At 49.9% G+C, this 16,353-nt stretch overlaps 1 protein-coding gene and 1 long non-coding RNA gene across 7 annotated transcripts in view; one reads left to right on the top strand and one right to left on the bottom strand.

Annotated features, from left to right (window-relative positions):
• PPFIBP2 (PPFIA binding protein 2) overlaps positions 1-16,353 on the top strand; it is a 157,225-nt gene that overhangs the window by 21,333 nt on the left and 119,539 nt on the right. For 2 of the 6 annotated variants that reach the window (XM_055548758.1, XM_055548757.1), the window contains exons 1-2: positions 4,595-4,844; positions 12,184-12,274. In XM_055548758.1, the coding sequence (XP_055404733.1) occupies positions 12,211-12,274 (64 nt within the window). In that variant the 5' untranslated portion in view covers positions 4,595-4,844; positions 12,184-12,210. Of the gene's footprint in view, positions 1-4,593; positions 4,845-11,654; positions 11,779-12,183; positions 12,275-16,353 lie in introns of those variants that run through there. The other 4 variants (XM_055548754.1, XM_055548755.1, XM_055548756.1 and 1 more) reach the window with 4 other exon arrangements.
• LOC129629014 (uncharacterized) lies at positions 4,118-6,005 on the bottom strand. The gene is made up of 3 exons (XR_008703043.1): positions 5,072-6,005; positions 4,412-4,482; positions 4,118-4,250 (listed from the first exon to the last, which is right to left on the bottom strand). It is a non-coding gene; the product is annotated as an uncharacterized LOC129629014 (long non-coding RNA).

Genomic DNA, 16,353 nt, shown 5'->3' with positions numbered 1-16,353 from the left:
GTCGTACATTTTTATGAGAACTGTTTTCTGTGTGTCTTTTCTCAGGTAAGATACTGTCTTGTAACCGAGTTGGAGGCGGGCAATGGGCCGAGTCCCCATGAAGAATCGCAGAGCAGTGATTAGTTTCATGTCTGTAGGCGGTTTGAGCTCTTTTGGTTTGGACATGGAAACCAACTCTGCCATCTTCCAGCTCTTTAACTGCATTGAGCAAATCAGCAGGTTAGGGCAGTGTGGCTGGGAGAGCAGGTGCGGACTTAGGTGAAAAACAGGACCTTGTGGGTAAACTTCAGCCATGGGACCTTGGCACTGTTTTAATATCTTTGTATTTCAGGTGCCTCTTTTGTTGGTGGGGCTGATAACTGCACTACATCCCTCACAGGATTCTATATTACCAAGAAGATTAAATGAGATAATGACGACAAAGTCGATTTACAGGGGCTGTTGCCTCTGTAAGAGGGAGGGAGGAAACCCTCTGTGACCTTCAAGACAGGTGGCTTTTACAGCTAGATGGAGACTGCACTAGCGTGGTGGGAACTGCCATCATTTGATGGACGGTTGCTGGCCAGCCGTGGGGGTTACCACGGTCTCAGTTACATCTTCCAGTGGGGGAGATGTTTGTTGTCTGGTCTGGTCCTTCACATCCCAGCCTTGATGGGGACACCCTCAGACAGACTCTTCTGAGACTCAGCAGGAAGGAGAAGAACCTCCCATCCCGACTTCTCTGGGTGGCTGTAGTGAGGATACGGATGTACTTGTCGTAAGCACGGTGTTGAGCAGCAAACTGATGGGGGGCTTGGTGATGCTCTGCCCCCTGGACACTGTCCAGCTCCGCATCCCACTCCTCCCAAAAGCTCAGATTCCTGCCTCATCACCTGGTCTCCCAATTCCTCTCCTTGATGGAGCACCTGTATCCTTTGTCCTTTGAGATCTGCCCAAGCCATTCGTTGACAGGCTCACTTTAAGGTCCATGGCCTTGATCACTGAGATTGTTGTGGCCTCTTTACACAATAATAAATCCTTGAATTGGGGGAAAAGACCAGCTTGGGGGCGGAAAGTCAAGAGCAGAAAATGGTAAGTGAGAACAGTCAGGCAGGTAAAGCAGAAGCAGTGAAGGAAACTCAATGTCGGCTCTCCCTCTCCCTTAGCCCGGATGTCTGCTGTGCTGTCTGGGTGTGAGCCCAACAACCTCGCACCTTCTCACACCCATTTCCCAACCAGTCCCCTTGCTCCTCCTTGTGGGTGGGGCTTGTGTCTCATGCTCCTGTCTTTGGGGTGGCGTTTCTCTGAAGAAGCCTGCCATTCCAAGGAAGAGAAGCATGCCAGTCCTGCATCTGGGGAACAGCTAAGCCGAGGGGTGTCAGACTCTGGTGTCTGGAGGTGAGGTTCAGTACCCGGTGCTGTTCGTTCCTTTCTTCAGAGAATAATGTTCAGTTTGGGGACTGAATCCCCTATGACACATTGGTGGAAGAGCTGTTTGGGATCATGCAGCCCTATTTAAAGGGCTGTGGTTTGGTGAGAAGGGTGAGTGCTTTTGGGTAAATACTAAGTGGAAGCATCTGGGTTCAGACGTGCCAAAGGAGGCTGTTGGAGGAGCAGTGACGTGACAGGAGCTGGGCAGGGCTTTAAATGGAAGGGCCAGAAAGCAAAAGGACTCCTTCCTGTGGGTTCAGCAGAGCCGGGCTCCAGCGCAGATATCCTTAGGGATCTTTTGGAACTCGCCCAACAGGAGTGGCTGGGAATGCCCAGTGCACATAACTCACTAACCTGGTACAGCAGGAAAAAGACACCAGGCAAGAAATATTGCATCTGTCCACTGTTGTCAGTTGGCAACTCCAGCCTGCACCAAGGTTTTGGACCCTTCAGTGAGTCTGATGGATCTTGGCACCCACTGGGCTCAGCTTAACTGTCTCACTAATCTGAAAAGTCTGATCTGGGATGTTTAGGTGGGAATGAAAAGCTTTGTGTGTGAAAAACATTTCTGCAGCCAAAAGCTTTAAACAAATGCTTGTTATTAGAGTGACTGATACCATGATTAGACGAGGACAAGTTAAACATGCTTGTTCACCTTAAGTGGCATTCTTTTATTTTCTCCTGTGCAGTTTTTCTTAGGCTGTTTAAGCTTCTATTCACTAACTAAAGAAATCAAGGCTCCACCTCTTTGCTTTTATTAGACTCAGAAAGGCAGTCACCAATTCTGATGGTAGCTTTCTCAGTATCCAGGTCCCTCTACCCTGCTCTAACTCCTCTGGAGTGTCCTGACAGGATGTCTCTCTGTGTCTGGCTCCTCTGTCCTGGTGGAAAAATAATGGCCGTGGCCTTGTCCTTGGGTCCTGATACTGCATGAGTGTCTGTGGGCCCTGCCATGGCCCTGCGGCCAGGTGTGATGCTTTTCTGCACCATCAGGCCCATCCCCTTGGGGACAAAGACCTCAAGGCTGGACAGGACCTCAGCCAGCCTCAGGGGCCCGTGTGCAGACTTGCCTGCCATCCCTGGAGCCTCTCAGCTTCTAGTCAAGACTGCTGCTGCTGCTAAGTCACTTCAGTCGTGTTCGACTCTGTGTGACCCCCATAGGCAGCACCCCACCAGGCTCCCTCGTCCCTGGGATTCTCCAGGCAAGAATACTGGAGTGGGTTGCCATTTCCTTCTCCAGTGCATGAAAGTGAAAAGTGAAAGTGAAGTCGCTCAGTCTTGTCCGACTCCTAGCGACCCCATGGGCTGCAGCTTACCAGGCTCCTCCATCCATGGGATTTTCCAGGCAAGAGTACTGGAGTGGGTTGCCATTGCCTTCTCCACCAGTCAAGACTAGTGACCTTTATTCTTCCATTTTTTCCCTTCTGGAATGGGAATGTCTATCCTGTCCCTGTCCAGCTGTATTTTGGAAGGAGACAACTTGTTTCACTGATACACAGACAGAAAGGAATTTTGCTCCTGGTCAGCCTCCAGCTGCCTTCCTCGGGCAGATGTGTGGTTCTCTTCATCCATCCAACAAGTGTAGCTGACTGGCTGCTATGGGCCAGGTGCTGGGCCCCACTCTGGGCTCAGAGACACAGCTCTGCCCACTGGGAGCTACTGCTCAGACAAAGGACCCTACATGGCTAGTGCTCTAGAGAGTTCTGTGAGGGAGTCTGGCATGAGCAAGGAGAGGGGGACCGAGCCTGGGCAGTCACTTCTATCTGGGGGAAGGAGAGGATACTGGAATCAGTGATGCTGGAATTGGGCCTTGAAAGAGGAGAGAGAATGGAGCAGGTGGGAAGGGGGTCTTGGCCAAAAACATTGCATCCTGAGCAAGCCTTAGAGTAAAGGCAGTGGGGATAAAACCACTTTGGCTGTTGTATCTAAGGAATTTTAACTGCTGTGGTTATAAACTCTCACCCAGTTATATGCAAAGGGCTTCCACATGCATTGTCTCATGGAATGTCCACAATCCTACCCCATGTATGTTTCCACCTACATTTTGTAATAGGGAAATAAGCTCAGTGTGCTAGGAACTTGTCCAAGGTTTGGCCCCTGATGGGAAAAAAGTGGCTTCAAATGGAAGCCTGGCTACAGAGCACACACTCTTGACTATCTCCTGGGTCCTTAACTTCCTCTCTGGGTGGTTTCCTGGGTGACAGGAAGCAGGTGAATTATTGTACAAGAGCTGAGGTACTATGGTTAGATTTGTGCAAGACCCAATGTGGAGGATGAGTTGGGCGTGGGTTTTCCTGCAGGCAGGAAAACCAGCCAGGAAGCCATTGCAGCCGTTCTGATGGGAGACGATGTGGCCTGAAGCCAGACAGGTGAGGATGAGAGGACAGATCAGAGAGTGGGTGAGGAAGGAGACTTTACTGGGCACGGTGACCAACTGGATGTGGGTGAGGGGCAGGAAGGCTAGGGCTGACCCCTGGGTTTCTGGCTTGGAGACTGTGGTGGCATCACTGAGGTGGTTTGGGGAAGACCCTATGTATTGGGGCCTGCTGTGAGGCCAAGAAGGGGGGAGGTGGGTGTCAGGCGTGGGGAAAGGGGTGGGCCACCTGCTGCCACTCCTCCTCCAAGCCCCCACAACCTCCCAGGCTTTAGTTTCCCGCTGTTTTATGTTTGTTGTTCAGTTGCTAAGTCGTGTCCGACTCTTTGCAACCCCATGGACTATAGTCCACCAGGCTCAGCTGTCCATGGGATTTCCCAGGCCAGGAGGGGGGATGCTCTCAGGGGCCCAGTCACATGGAAGGCTTGCAGGGAGATGGCTGCGCACAGCTGCTCTCAGCCTTTTCCTGCAAGATCAAAGATGGGGTGATCACATTTAGGTGAGCAGGTTGAGCATGGTGCATTTTGTAAGCCTGTAAGGCTGTGCTTGCCCAGCTTCAAGACCAAAGAAAGAGCCCAGAGTCAATAATAGAGATACAAACATGAGTAGTTTAATGGAGTAGCTTACATGTCTGAAGCAAGGTCCTGGAGCGACTCCCTACCCTGTACAGCAGACAGCAGGCAGGACGTGGTGGCAGTCTTTGCTCCCGGGAGAAAGAGAGATTACTAATTATAGGGGGAATTGATGTCAGGTGGGCTCATTAGTTACCGGGAAACCACTAGAGGGACACGCCCCTCACCATCCCTTTGATACGCTATCATTACCTGGGGCAAGTACACAGGAAGGTCAGTCATGTACTTAAGATAAGGGTGAAGCAGGCACTGGTTGGGCAGAGGACATACAGAGAGCAAGAGAACAGCCATCTCAAGTGACCTGACTGTACACAGGGTTTTCTGGAAGAATTGGCTCAAAGAGAAGATGGAAAGTTAGCCAGCATGGGCATAAAAGCTGGAAAGCTCCTGGATTCAGACAGTTAATGCTTAGAATCTGCCTGCTGATGGTAAGACATTGGTTGGGATGGGGCTGAGGTTTGCCATGGTGTATGATGGACACGTAGAGCTGCAGCTGAGTAGGTTGAGTCAATTTGGTAAGAAGCATAATTCTACCCTGGCTGGTGGTGGGACCCTGAAACTCTCCACAAGCAGTTGAGTGCCCGGTTGGGAGCTGTGTTTGCATTCCATCAACTTTGGTCAGTCTCAGGACCACCTGAGCCTCTTGCGCCATTACCTCTCCAGGTGCTTCTAACACGAAGGTTTGAGGAGCGTTGAGTCAGTAAAGCCTTCAGTGCACGGCGCATGGAGAGGCTGTCTGGAGGCAGGGCAGTCAGTCAGGCTCTTGCCGCCCAGGGTGCGGTAAGGCCGGGGCAGGTGAGGTTGTGGAGCAGGTGAGGTCACCCCCAGCGAGTCGCTGGAGAGAAGATGGCCTCTGGGCTGACTCAGCAGCACGTGGCACCCCTGGTTTTATCCTCGGCCGCGAACTTTTCACATGGTTTATGGTGCACCCCTGTCTCAGTTCTCCTGGCTGTTCCTCCTCCGTCCCTTTCATTGATTCTCCTCCCTGACAGCACATTTGGAGTGTTTCAAAGAGTCCTGGAGCCTTTTTTTTTTTTTTTTTTTGTCTTACACTACTTTTTAAGTTACTTCCTGTGGTTGTTTAAATACTGCCTTTATGCAAATGGTTCCCAAAATATCTCCAGTCCAGATTTCTCCAAATATCTTGAATTTCCAAATGGCTACTGTACTCAGAATCTCTCTCTAGGTATCCCTGGGCATCTTTAACTGAATATTTCCAAAACCAACCTCCTAATTTCACACCCTTCCCACCCCACCCTCTCCAGCATTGTTGCTCCCACAGTTCTCCCCACTCTCTCAGAAGCTCAGGGCAAAAGCCTGGGGTTTCACTTTCTCCTGCCCACACCCAGCCTATCAGTAGAGCTTACAAGCTTTGTCCTCAACATATATTAAGGATCAGAACATCTACCACAGGCATTCTGGTCCAAGCTACCTTTATCTCTTGCCTGGTTTTCTTGCATTCACTGCTGTACCCCTCCCCCACCCCTTCACCCCGCTACCCCCAGTTCAAGCAGCAGCCAAAATAATCCTTTTAAAAGGTAAGTTAGACCCTCCTGTGCTCAAAGCCCTCTATTAGGTGGGTTCTTGCTTCAAAGTAAAAGTGGAAGGAAGGGAGGGAAAACAGGGCGAATCCTCAGGCACTTTGCTTTATCTGTCTGTAAAGGGGGAGAATAATTCCTAAGTGGCACATGGGGATTGAGTCAGAATGTTGGATAAACTCTTAGGCAGCTACAGACACTTGCCTGATATACAGTAGCTACAAGGAGATATGAGTACCCAGTAATCAATCAAATCTCGACTCTGTGCCAGGCACACCACACACGTTATCTCTTTTAATCCTTCTGATTTTTTTTTTAATCACTATATATGCACAATGTGAAGGCTCAAATAATCGTATACGATTTGTTAAAGTGGCCATCTCCCCATCTGCACACCCCTCTTGCTCTTCCTGAGATGGAGCCACTTCAAACTCTTAGTATTTTTATCCATGTTACTAGAAAAAAATGCTTGTTCTGCTACTTTATTCTTTTTTCGGTTGTCATTATCTGGTGACTTTAATTCCCACCCTGGAAGATGAATCAGCTGTCCCTCCAATCTTGCTCCCATCACTCACAAGCACTTTTCTATCCCCACATCCTGTCAGTGCCATTTCTGTTAAATCCATGTGTATGCGGTGTTTTGTTGCAAGGACTATTTTTACTTTTTGGTTTTCTCGGAGTTCTTTTGTCATTGCTTGGTTTGCATTTTCTTATCATGGAATTAAATTCTTCAAGTTTATAAATTTCTTAAGCTGTTTAGATGCATTAGATACTTCATTAATTTCTTATTACTAAAGAAATCTTTCAGAGCTTTTAGAAGCCCTCCCACATGGACCAACTGCCCTTTCCTGCTTGCTGCATAGCTATTGCCCTGGCATCTCCCTTGTGTCTCTTATCACATTCTCCATGTCCTTGTGGGCTTATGTCTTTCAGAATAAATTCCTCTACTATTGTTTCAGTGGTAGCTAAATTAGATGTTTGACTTCAATCTCCTGTATTTTTCTGAGCTCTGCCTCTTATTTACTTTTGCCCATAACAGTGGTGTCAGTTTTATACTGATTTTATAGATGAGACAGTTGAGGCTCAGAGAGGTTAAGTAATCTGCCTAAAGGCCCACAGTCATCATGCAGCAGAGCCCAGGTTTTAACTCAAGACTGTCAGGCTATAAACCCTACGTTCTTTCTTATTTGTCCTTTAAAAAGAACGTCAATCTAGGTTGATATGGGATGTGATAGAAAATGTAGGCACTGGCATCAGCTGTCTTTGTATATCATCCTCCATCTTTATTGTTGTTATTTTTTAATGCTAAAAATGGCTTCTTGCTCTATTATCCCAAAGATAGAAGTTTCCCATATAGTTTTAAGAAGCTGTCTCCTCAGCTTAGGAATAAAAACAGATATTCCTTTAAATGACCATTTGAAGAGCCAGCTGCTGTGGTTTATGGATGACCAGTAAATTGTGGGGAAGGTCTCCGATTTGTGGCAATAAACCACAAAGTATGTGGTGATACTTCTTTACCACCTGTTGGCCACTGAGGGCCGGAGAGGTCTGAGATGGATCTGAGTTCAGTAGTGGTGGATTCTTGGCTGAGGGTTCCTCCCCAGGGCTTGCTTTGTACAGGAATGCTGGGGCGCGTCTGTCTGCTGCTGTGAGGAGTCAGCAGACCCTGGAGGGACCAGGACTGCAGACCTATTCCTGATTCCTCCATCCGGGACACTCTGAGCCTGCCCAAAACACTTGGCATCTCTAACCACCTTTACTGAGAGAAAAGTGGTTTACTAAATGGAATGGCAGCTTGCATTTCAGCCTGGATGGAGACAAGTTAAGATTTACTTTTTCAAGCCTTACCTTAGTCAGCAGTTCCTGCCTACTTCTGATCCTCCTCTGCTGAACACAAAGGTAGTTAATACCGTATCTAAGTAACTGCCTTAGAGGCCACCAGGCATTGGGTGGCTAATCGTGGCTCACTTTCTAAACGTCACCTAACCCTGCCCCTTATTCAAGTTCAAAGTGCCAAACAGCCCTCTGTGCGGTGCAGATCACTTGACTTGGCGCCTATCACAGCTGGACTCACAGCTGCAGGGTGGTTTCCTCCCTGGCTGGTAGCAGAGGGGAGGGTCTGTTGAGGGGAGCCCAACATCGGGCACCGTGACGGTAGGAGGATGACAGCATCTAGAGAGGCCTGTGGGGGAAGAGAAGGATACATGAGCAATGGACCACACCTTTCCTTAAACGACATTCCTTACCTTATCTCTGCAGCTCGGTGTGAGCCAGTTTCTTGGTGTGAGAAGACTGCCAGCTCGTCAGGGTCAAATGCAGGGCTCTGTTAATAGTCCAAGTGTCCAGAGAGAAAACAGCTTTTGGCCGGTTTAGCTACTGTCAGTAGACAGTAGACAGTGTTAAGAGCACCGTGTCCTCCTCTGCCTGCACCTCTCTTTCTTGGGCTTGCGGCGGTGCCTTCAAGTCCTCAGGGCACACCATCTGTTCCTCTGCCTGAGGGGCTGCCGCAGCCCGCTCTCACAGGTGGCGAACACGATTTCACTTCCCCTCCCCACCACCTGCTTGGGGGCTGTCCTGGATCCTGCTCTCTCCCCCAGCCCTGGGGTTGCAGCCTGTCCCGGTGCGCCCTCATCACCTTACTTCGCTGTGGAGTCCTCCTCGCAGGCAGCTGCTGGTGCTCTGTGCACTTAACCTCCACATCCCCGACGAACCCAGGTTCCTGGGGAGGTGCTGTGTCACTGTGGGGGTGAACAGACACACTGAGTTCAGCTGGATGACACGTTTGCTTCTGAGACCCCCAATTCCTTGAGAGCAGGGACTGTCCCAGGGTGCGTTACTGATGGGGAGCTCCAAACTGGTGAGGGGAGAAAATGGCTGAGGCTGCCAGAAAGGGAATGGTTGGCAAACGGAATCATGGCTTCCCTGTTCAATCAGAGTGTCCGTGTTCACAGATGGGCCTGGAGACGTCACTCCTGTGGTGTGTTTGGCCCTTCAGCAGTTCCCCCCGTACCTCACACCACTGACTCCTCACAGGGGCTGGCAGAGCCTGTTCTCCCTGCATCCTGCCATCACCTTAGACCCAGGACTGAGCTCATCAGTTGCCCAAAGCAGGTTCCGGCTCCTGAGCACTGCCAGTCTTACTGGCCCAGGTTCTGGACTGTAAAGATGATATACCTTTGACTCATGTTTTACTTGTTGCCAGCTCCCACGGGTCCACCCAACTTGCCCTCTGCCAAGTACACACTCATCCTTAGGCAGAGGGCCTGTGGGTCGTTTTTATGGCCCTTCTGTTGCAGGTGTCCTAAAGGGCTCGGCACTTTCTAACTGACTTCTCACCTTGCACCCCAGGACTAAGACCCCCAGTGGAGCCAGTCTACTGAAATACAAGGTCCTTCTCTCAAAAAATCTCTATCAAGTTTACACCTGAGGCCACTTGAGCTGCCCAGCACGCATCCAGATCCCTGATGCTGTGGGTGTGATTCCCAAGCTGCTCTTGTTGAATTGCCCTAGTCACGCTTACGTAAATCCCGTGGAGGGCTTTGACTCACAGTGAGCAGCTGGGTGCTCCTGTATAATCTCGCCAACCGTTTTGACGTTTGCCACCTACATCTTGTCTTTACACGCTTCCTTCCCTTTCACACACTGCCCCCCTCTGCCTGGAATCACCCTTATCTGCTGAGAAAGTACCTCCTCAGCCCTTATGGGCCAGGGAAACTACATACCAGCCTCTGTCAGCATACCTCACACTGCATCCTAATTATTCCTAATTCTGTCTTCTCCACTACACTGCGTGGTCTGAGGGAATAGGGTTGAGGTCTGATTCATCAATGTCCCCTCCACACCAGTGCCCAGCACAGCAGGGTTTAGGCAGTGTTGGCCATACAGCTCTATCATTTATTCACAACTTTTTACTCTTAAGTTTCCTTGGGCCAGTCACTCTGCTGGGCACACAGCAGTGAGCAAAGCAGACAGGGTCGCCAGCTTCCAGGCAGAGGGTTTGCAAGGCCAGTCAGCGAGGAAGCATAGATGGACGAGATACTTTGGAACTGCTGTGCTGCCAAGGGGCTGCTTCAGATGCGGGCGTGCAAGGAAGGCGTCTCTGAGAAGAGACTTCAGAGCTGAGGCCTGAAGGATGAGGCTGGAGCAGCCGTGCAGAGACCCGGGAAGGTGATCTCAGGGCAGAGGAATGGTAGGTGCAGTTTCAGGGGAGGCAGAGGGGCTCGGAGTGCTGGGGGAGTGGACAGGGCCTGAGGCTGCCAAAGCAGGGAGGTCAGAGGGGCAGGCCTTGTGGGGCTGTCCCGGCCAGATACTGCCGAGCTGCTTCTGCAGGTCAGGGTATGGACTTTGGATTTCTTCCTGGGAGTGGTTGGGGAGGCCTTGGAGGGTAGGATGGGTTTCACTCTTGTACTGTCTGTATGGCTAAGCAGGTGAGGGTGCTGAAACTGGCCCTCTTCTCTCCCCTTTTCCTGCTGCCTCTTCTCCAACCCCCACCCCCCAGCCTCACTTCCACTCAGACCCTGAGACCTACACCCGTGTGTGCTCTGAGCCACCTGGCTGCTCCTTGCTGCAGCCTGCCTGGCTCCTGCCATGGCCCCAAGGTGCCAGGGAGGCTCCCACCTCCTCCACGAGCCCCCATTCTCACTCTCCTGAGCTGACTGCACCCTGGTTCTTGCATTTCTGACCCTTTTTGGCTTTTGCCCCTGTGACTCAGAGCCCTCCTCCTCCCCCCTCCAACTTGCTTACCTTGCTTTGCTGTGCCCACCTCCCTCACAAGGCCAGCCTCTTAGACATACCTAGGTTCCCCCTCCCTAAACCTGATCCACTTTAAAGTCCCTCATCCTGTGAACTATCCTGGCACAAATACGTCATTTAAAAATGGCTGTTTATTGGAGCTTCCCTGGTGGCTCAATGTTTATTGAATCCTTACTACATGGAAGGCCTGCATTTTTAATGAAATGTTAATTACTCATTCAACTGTGACATCAACTCTATGAGTTTGGTACTGTCATCCTTCCCACTTTACAGAAGAGGATACTGAGGTTCAGAGATCACACAGGAAATGGCAGAGCCAGCTTTGAACCCAGAGTATTTAACTTTCTGTCTGGTGCCGTTCAGCATGGTTCTTTGTGGTCTTGACATCCTTATCCACACCCTCTCCAAACCACTTTCCTGTGCTTGCTCACGTTCCTCTCTTCACTCTGAAGATGTAACTCTATGGGGGAAAGGAGCAACAGATCTCCTGTTGCCTGACCTGCTCTATCCACCCTTGGATCTGGGAGCCCTGCCTCTCTTCTCCACAGCACTTATGCCCATTGGGCACACATGTGGGCTCTGCTGAATGAGCAGACAAACAATAGCACCTGCCGCCAGTTTACAGATGCGAATTAAGTCTCAGGATTACAATTGCTCTTGTAAGTCTCGGCCTGACACCCAGGGAGAGGGTGGGAAGTAAGAAAAATGAGACGAGGCTGCAGGAAGACAGTTTAGCTTAAAGACCTTGCTGAGAGGCAGAGTTGTCTGGAGATGGAACCAATTGCCACCTCTCTCATTAGAAGGGAGGCCCAGCATCAGGGAAATGGCTAGACAGTGTATTTTTGGAGAAATTCTTCCATGCTGAGAAGATGGGATTCTGCGCCTTGAATGGTCCTGGGTGGAGTAGGAAGGACTAAAATGGTAAGAGACTGTGCTCTCCCCCAACAGTGTGCCTGAAACCTTCCTAGACGGGGCCCACTGGCCCACATGAGAAGTGAAAGTGGCAGCTGAGGCCTCTCAGCCTGGATTATACCTGCCCTAGGAGAACACCGCAGTAGCGGGACAGATGCAGGTATAAGACCGCAAATGCCTGCTGTGACCCAGGGCTGCAGGGCACGTCCCGATGGAGTCCTCGCTAGCTGTGTGCGATCTGCAGCCCTAGGGGAGCCTCGAGCCTTCCCCGGGGTGGCTGCAGCTTCTGGAGCTGGGACTGTGATGATGGTGGCAGTGGCAATCGCCACCTCGCTGCCACAGGTGACCCTGGAGAGCCCCAGTGGCTTTTCGTGACAGAAACAAGTGGGATCACCTGCTAAAGATTCATGGAGTCCCCATGCTGGGAGGTGGCAGAAACCCACTGTGGGCTACTCAGATTCCTATGAGAGTGCGGTTACCATGGTGGAATGAGAGGGCTCAGTGGTCTTGGGTATGTAACATGAAATACTCTAATTTTTCCTTTGTGCTGTGTTTGAATCTTCAGTATTAGGAGACGGAGAGAAAAGGACTCATGGCTTCTGACGCCAGTCACGTGCTAGAAGCTGCCCTGGAGCAGATGGACGGAATCATCGCAGGTATGCTCAGGGGTCCTGGCGACCTCCGCACTGAGAAACCATTTTCCTCTCATTGGACTTCTCTTTTGGGTGCAGAGACAAGGCCCCTGTTGGATTTCTTTTATTTTATTGTGTGTGCTCTCTTTCAACAGTGCAAACTCAGACTCTTTGATAGCTGGTAAGGGTCTAGGTCTCTGCTGAGACTGCGGCTGTGCCATATATTAGCACATGAATAACTGTCCCCCTTTGGATCCTGGCTGCAACAGGTGCAGTGGCACTGATTTTATCATGAAGTTTTCACAGTACGGCGTGGTTTCAGTCAAGCTGAAACTTGCAATATTGCAGACTTTGCCCTCTAACACCGGTGTCATTTCCCTTCCCTGGCTGGGCTGCAGTATGCCTGTCAGGAAGTGGTTTTGTATTGATTCACTTAATCACCTGAAGAATGTTCTTTATGCCATATTATTGCAACTGTTTGGCTTCATGTCTGTATGAACCAGTTAGGAACATTCTCTTGAAAAGATCCAGCAAAGCTGTTTAATTGGAAAGGACTGCCGTGGGCTGTTTGGGCTGATTAACTCCTTGATGGGGGACAACTGAAGCCCATACTGATTGGAACAAGCCTGTCATTGGAAATTTTTCTCTGCAGGCCACAGGCCTTCTTTCTATCCTTACCTGATACAAGTCAGTGACCTTATTTGCCGACTGGGCATTTCTTTGGGACTTTGCTCCTTGTTGTGTGGAGCTATGGCTGCAGAAGGCATGTTTGGGCTGAGTGTGACTAGAACCCAGGGCGTGCACAGGGCACCTGACATTGCCCGGTGTCTGTCCTCCCATCCTGCAGAGAGACACCTGAGGCACTGGGGGTCCTGGGTGTTTGCGCCTGGGGCAGAGGAGGTAGGTATTCCGTGCCTTGAAACTTCTGCGTGCTGTGGTGCACAGATGGCGTGTTCCAGCTGTCATCTGTCAGGCTCTTAGTTTCTCAGTGAACAGAAACGGTCCTCAGGAGGCCGACCAACATCTGGGTTTTCAGAGACTCCGGAGATTGGGATGTCTCGCTCCAGGTTAGGGTCCCGGACGCCCTATTGAGAGGAAATGATCAACAGTGTGGGTTTCCTGGCAGTCTTTTCAGAGAGTCTCCCCCAGAAGTTTCCAGGGTCTCCTGTGCATTGAGATCAGAGTCACAGAGTCAGGCTCTGAGACTAGCTCAGGTGGTCAGCACTGCTGAGCCCCCAGCCCAGGGGCAAGAAGGAGACTGTGAGAGCCCCTGGAGCAGGAGGAGCTCTTAGACAGCTGGGACAGGTGAGTGGGACACCTCCTAAAGAAGGCAGCCTGTGTGGGGTCACTTCCTACTGCCTCTGAAGTTCCCCATGCAGACACCCCTGAAATGACAAAGCGTCTGGCATGGTCCCCTCCGTCTGTGAGCGAGGACCGTGGGTCTGAATACTTGGGGCCTTGGCTTGGTCAGGGACCTGTGGTGGGTGTGGTTCCTGGAGCAGAACCAGGGACTCCCCTCCTGTTCCCTTCCAGCATTGTGTGCTCCCCCCTTCTCCTGTTTCCTTAGGCCTCCACCCTGGCAGACTCCTTCTGGAAGGGCTCCCTGGGCGTCTCTGGAACAGATACAAGAGTTTTGCTGAGAGGTGGTCTAAAACATTCCAAGGAGTTCTTTGGTTGGAGGAACACCTGTAGCCAGACTGCTTGTTTCAAATCCTAGCTGTGCATCAAGTTACCTGCATGATATGTTCTTCAGCTTCCTCATATTTAAAATGGGTATAATAATAGAACCCACCTAAGAAGGTTGCTGTGCTTATACATGTAAGGGCTTAACACAGAGCCTGCCATATAGTAAGCACTGGATGGCATCACCGACTCGATGGACATGAGTTTGAGTGAACTCCAGGAGTTGGTGATGGACAGGGAGGCCTGGCATGCTGCGATTCATGGGGTCGCAAAGAGTCGGACACGACTGAGCGACTGAACTGATAAGGTGTCAGCTCTTGGTAAACTGAGTTCTCATTTATTCAGGTCCTTATTTCACCCATTTGCATGCTGTGGTTTTCATTGTCTAGCTAAGGCTTGTGCATGCCTCTTAGGCTCGCCTGGCGTCTACAAGATTAACGCAAAGTCTCTGAGTGGGCTCTGCTCTGCTCTTGCCCCCTTGTCTTCCACAGAGCAGCGGAGGAATCAGATCACACCACTCTCCCCACAACTCTTCAGTGGCTTCGCATTTCAGGATAAGCATCCGAAGTCCCCATTATAAGCAGCAATGCTGTATGCGACTTGGCCTTTGGCTGCCTGTGTGGCTGCACCTCCTACACCTCCCATCTGCTTGTCTTGCTTTAGCATAGGCTGTCTCAGGGCCTATGTGCTTGCTGTCCCTCTGCTGGAATGTTCTCCAAGTACACTGAGGTCAGGTCTCGGCTGAAATGTCACCATGCAGAGGCCTTCCCTGACACTCTCTCATGTAGCGTCCCTACATCCCTCCCCCAGTCCTCGCATTCTGTTTTTATTTCTTTATAGAACTTACTACCATTTGACCCATTAGGTTCATATTCATCTGTTTATTATCTGCCTCCTGCACCAGGATGTAAGCTCTGTGGCAGCAGAGGCTTTGCTGGTACATCTCCAGTACAACACAGAACACGTGCTTAATAGATGTTTGGGTCCCATGTGTATTTGATTTACTTCTCTGAATAAGCTCCCCTTTTCATTTATTAGGTGGCAGTTACTGGTTTCTGTACCTATCCCCTGTCTGTCTACATGCTGAACTTCATTGATTATTTTCTCTCTTGTGTCTCTGGCTCATTCTTGTGGAATAATAAATCACTAATTTTTTTTTTTTTTTTTTGAAGACTCTGTGGTTAGCATGTCCTGTGAGCTATCTCTTAAGCAGTAATTGGCTCACCCAGACATTTGACAGGAGCTATTTGGCAGATAATTCAACACTGAGTTTATTAGAGAGTGTCTGGAGGGCATATGTTCTATGCCATTTGCGATGAAAAGAATAATAATTATTGAATGCTTTTGTGTGGGATACTTTTCCTCAAGATTATTAAAGCCACCCTCATTTTCAAGTTGATTGGGCCAAAGAGCTTAGGGATTTTTGTGGTTATTAATGTAAACTGCAGTTAGACTGTTGGAGTTTGAATCCCAGCTCAGCCACTTATGACTGGCTGTGGAGTCTTTGGGCAAATTGCTTGATCCCCTTGAGCCTCAGTTTCCTCATAGTGTATAGACATTGGTAATAACAGTGCCATCTCATGTTATTGGGAGGATTAAATTAAGGTAAAGAAGGCACTTAGAATAGTGCCTGTTACCTGGTAAGTGCTCACCAGCTCTAAATCGCCTTGGTTTTGTTGATATGACTACTGACATTATTGCCACCCGAGCTGTAGTGCTGGTAAATGACGGACTCAGATTTGCGTCCAGGCTGCCTGAGATCCAGATGTCTTCCTGGCTCATTTCACTCCTGGGTTCATCTCATGGAGATGTGCAGCAGAGCCCCTGGGGTTCTGCAGGGCTGTCTAGGGAGTTCACTAGGCGGAGGTCCAGTCCTGTCCTTGTCCCCAGTCTGTTGGTCACAGTGGCTTTGCTCTCTTCCCTTCTACATTCACCTTCCAAGTAAGAGCTTGTTTGCTTGAGCATAGAGCAGCTAGAAGGAAGTTGAAGACTGTGGCGCCGACATCATGAATCACAGATTCTGTAGGGGTTATGTCTTGGTGTGAACATTTATATTGTCCTTTCTTTATTTCTATTCTCTCACTCATTTGAAGTCGAAGGGTGTCAAGTACTACTTCCAGCTGGTAAAGGACTCAAACCACTGCATCCTCTCACTTAATGAAAACACAGTTATGCTTATCTTAGTGAAGAAGTTTTTATGGGCTTCCTGCGTGCCCTAAATAGCAAGCATTTATGTAGGCTATTAGCCTATTGAATTCTGAGAGCTCTATGGTGAGAAAGGCAGTGCCACACAACTGCAAGACCCTTGACACCTTACAGCATCTCAGGGAGGTATCTGTGCTGTAATTCAAACTCAATGCTGTATTTTTGTACCTGATAAATCCTTTAATGTAACACATTTGAACCACATGAAAAATCAG

Source organism: Bubalus kerabau, chromosome 15 (assembly GCF_029407905.1).
Source record: "Bubalus kerabau isolate K-KA32 ecotype Philippines breed swamp buffalo chromosome 15, PCC_UOA_SB_1v2, whole genome shotgun sequence".
Classification (NCBI taxonomy): Eukaryota; Metazoa; Chordata; class Mammalia; order Artiodactyla; family Bovidae; genus Bubalus; species Bubalus kerabau.
The sequence above is the reverse complement of the archived record's forward strand: the minus strand, read 5'-3'. Positions and strand labels throughout refer to the sequence as shown.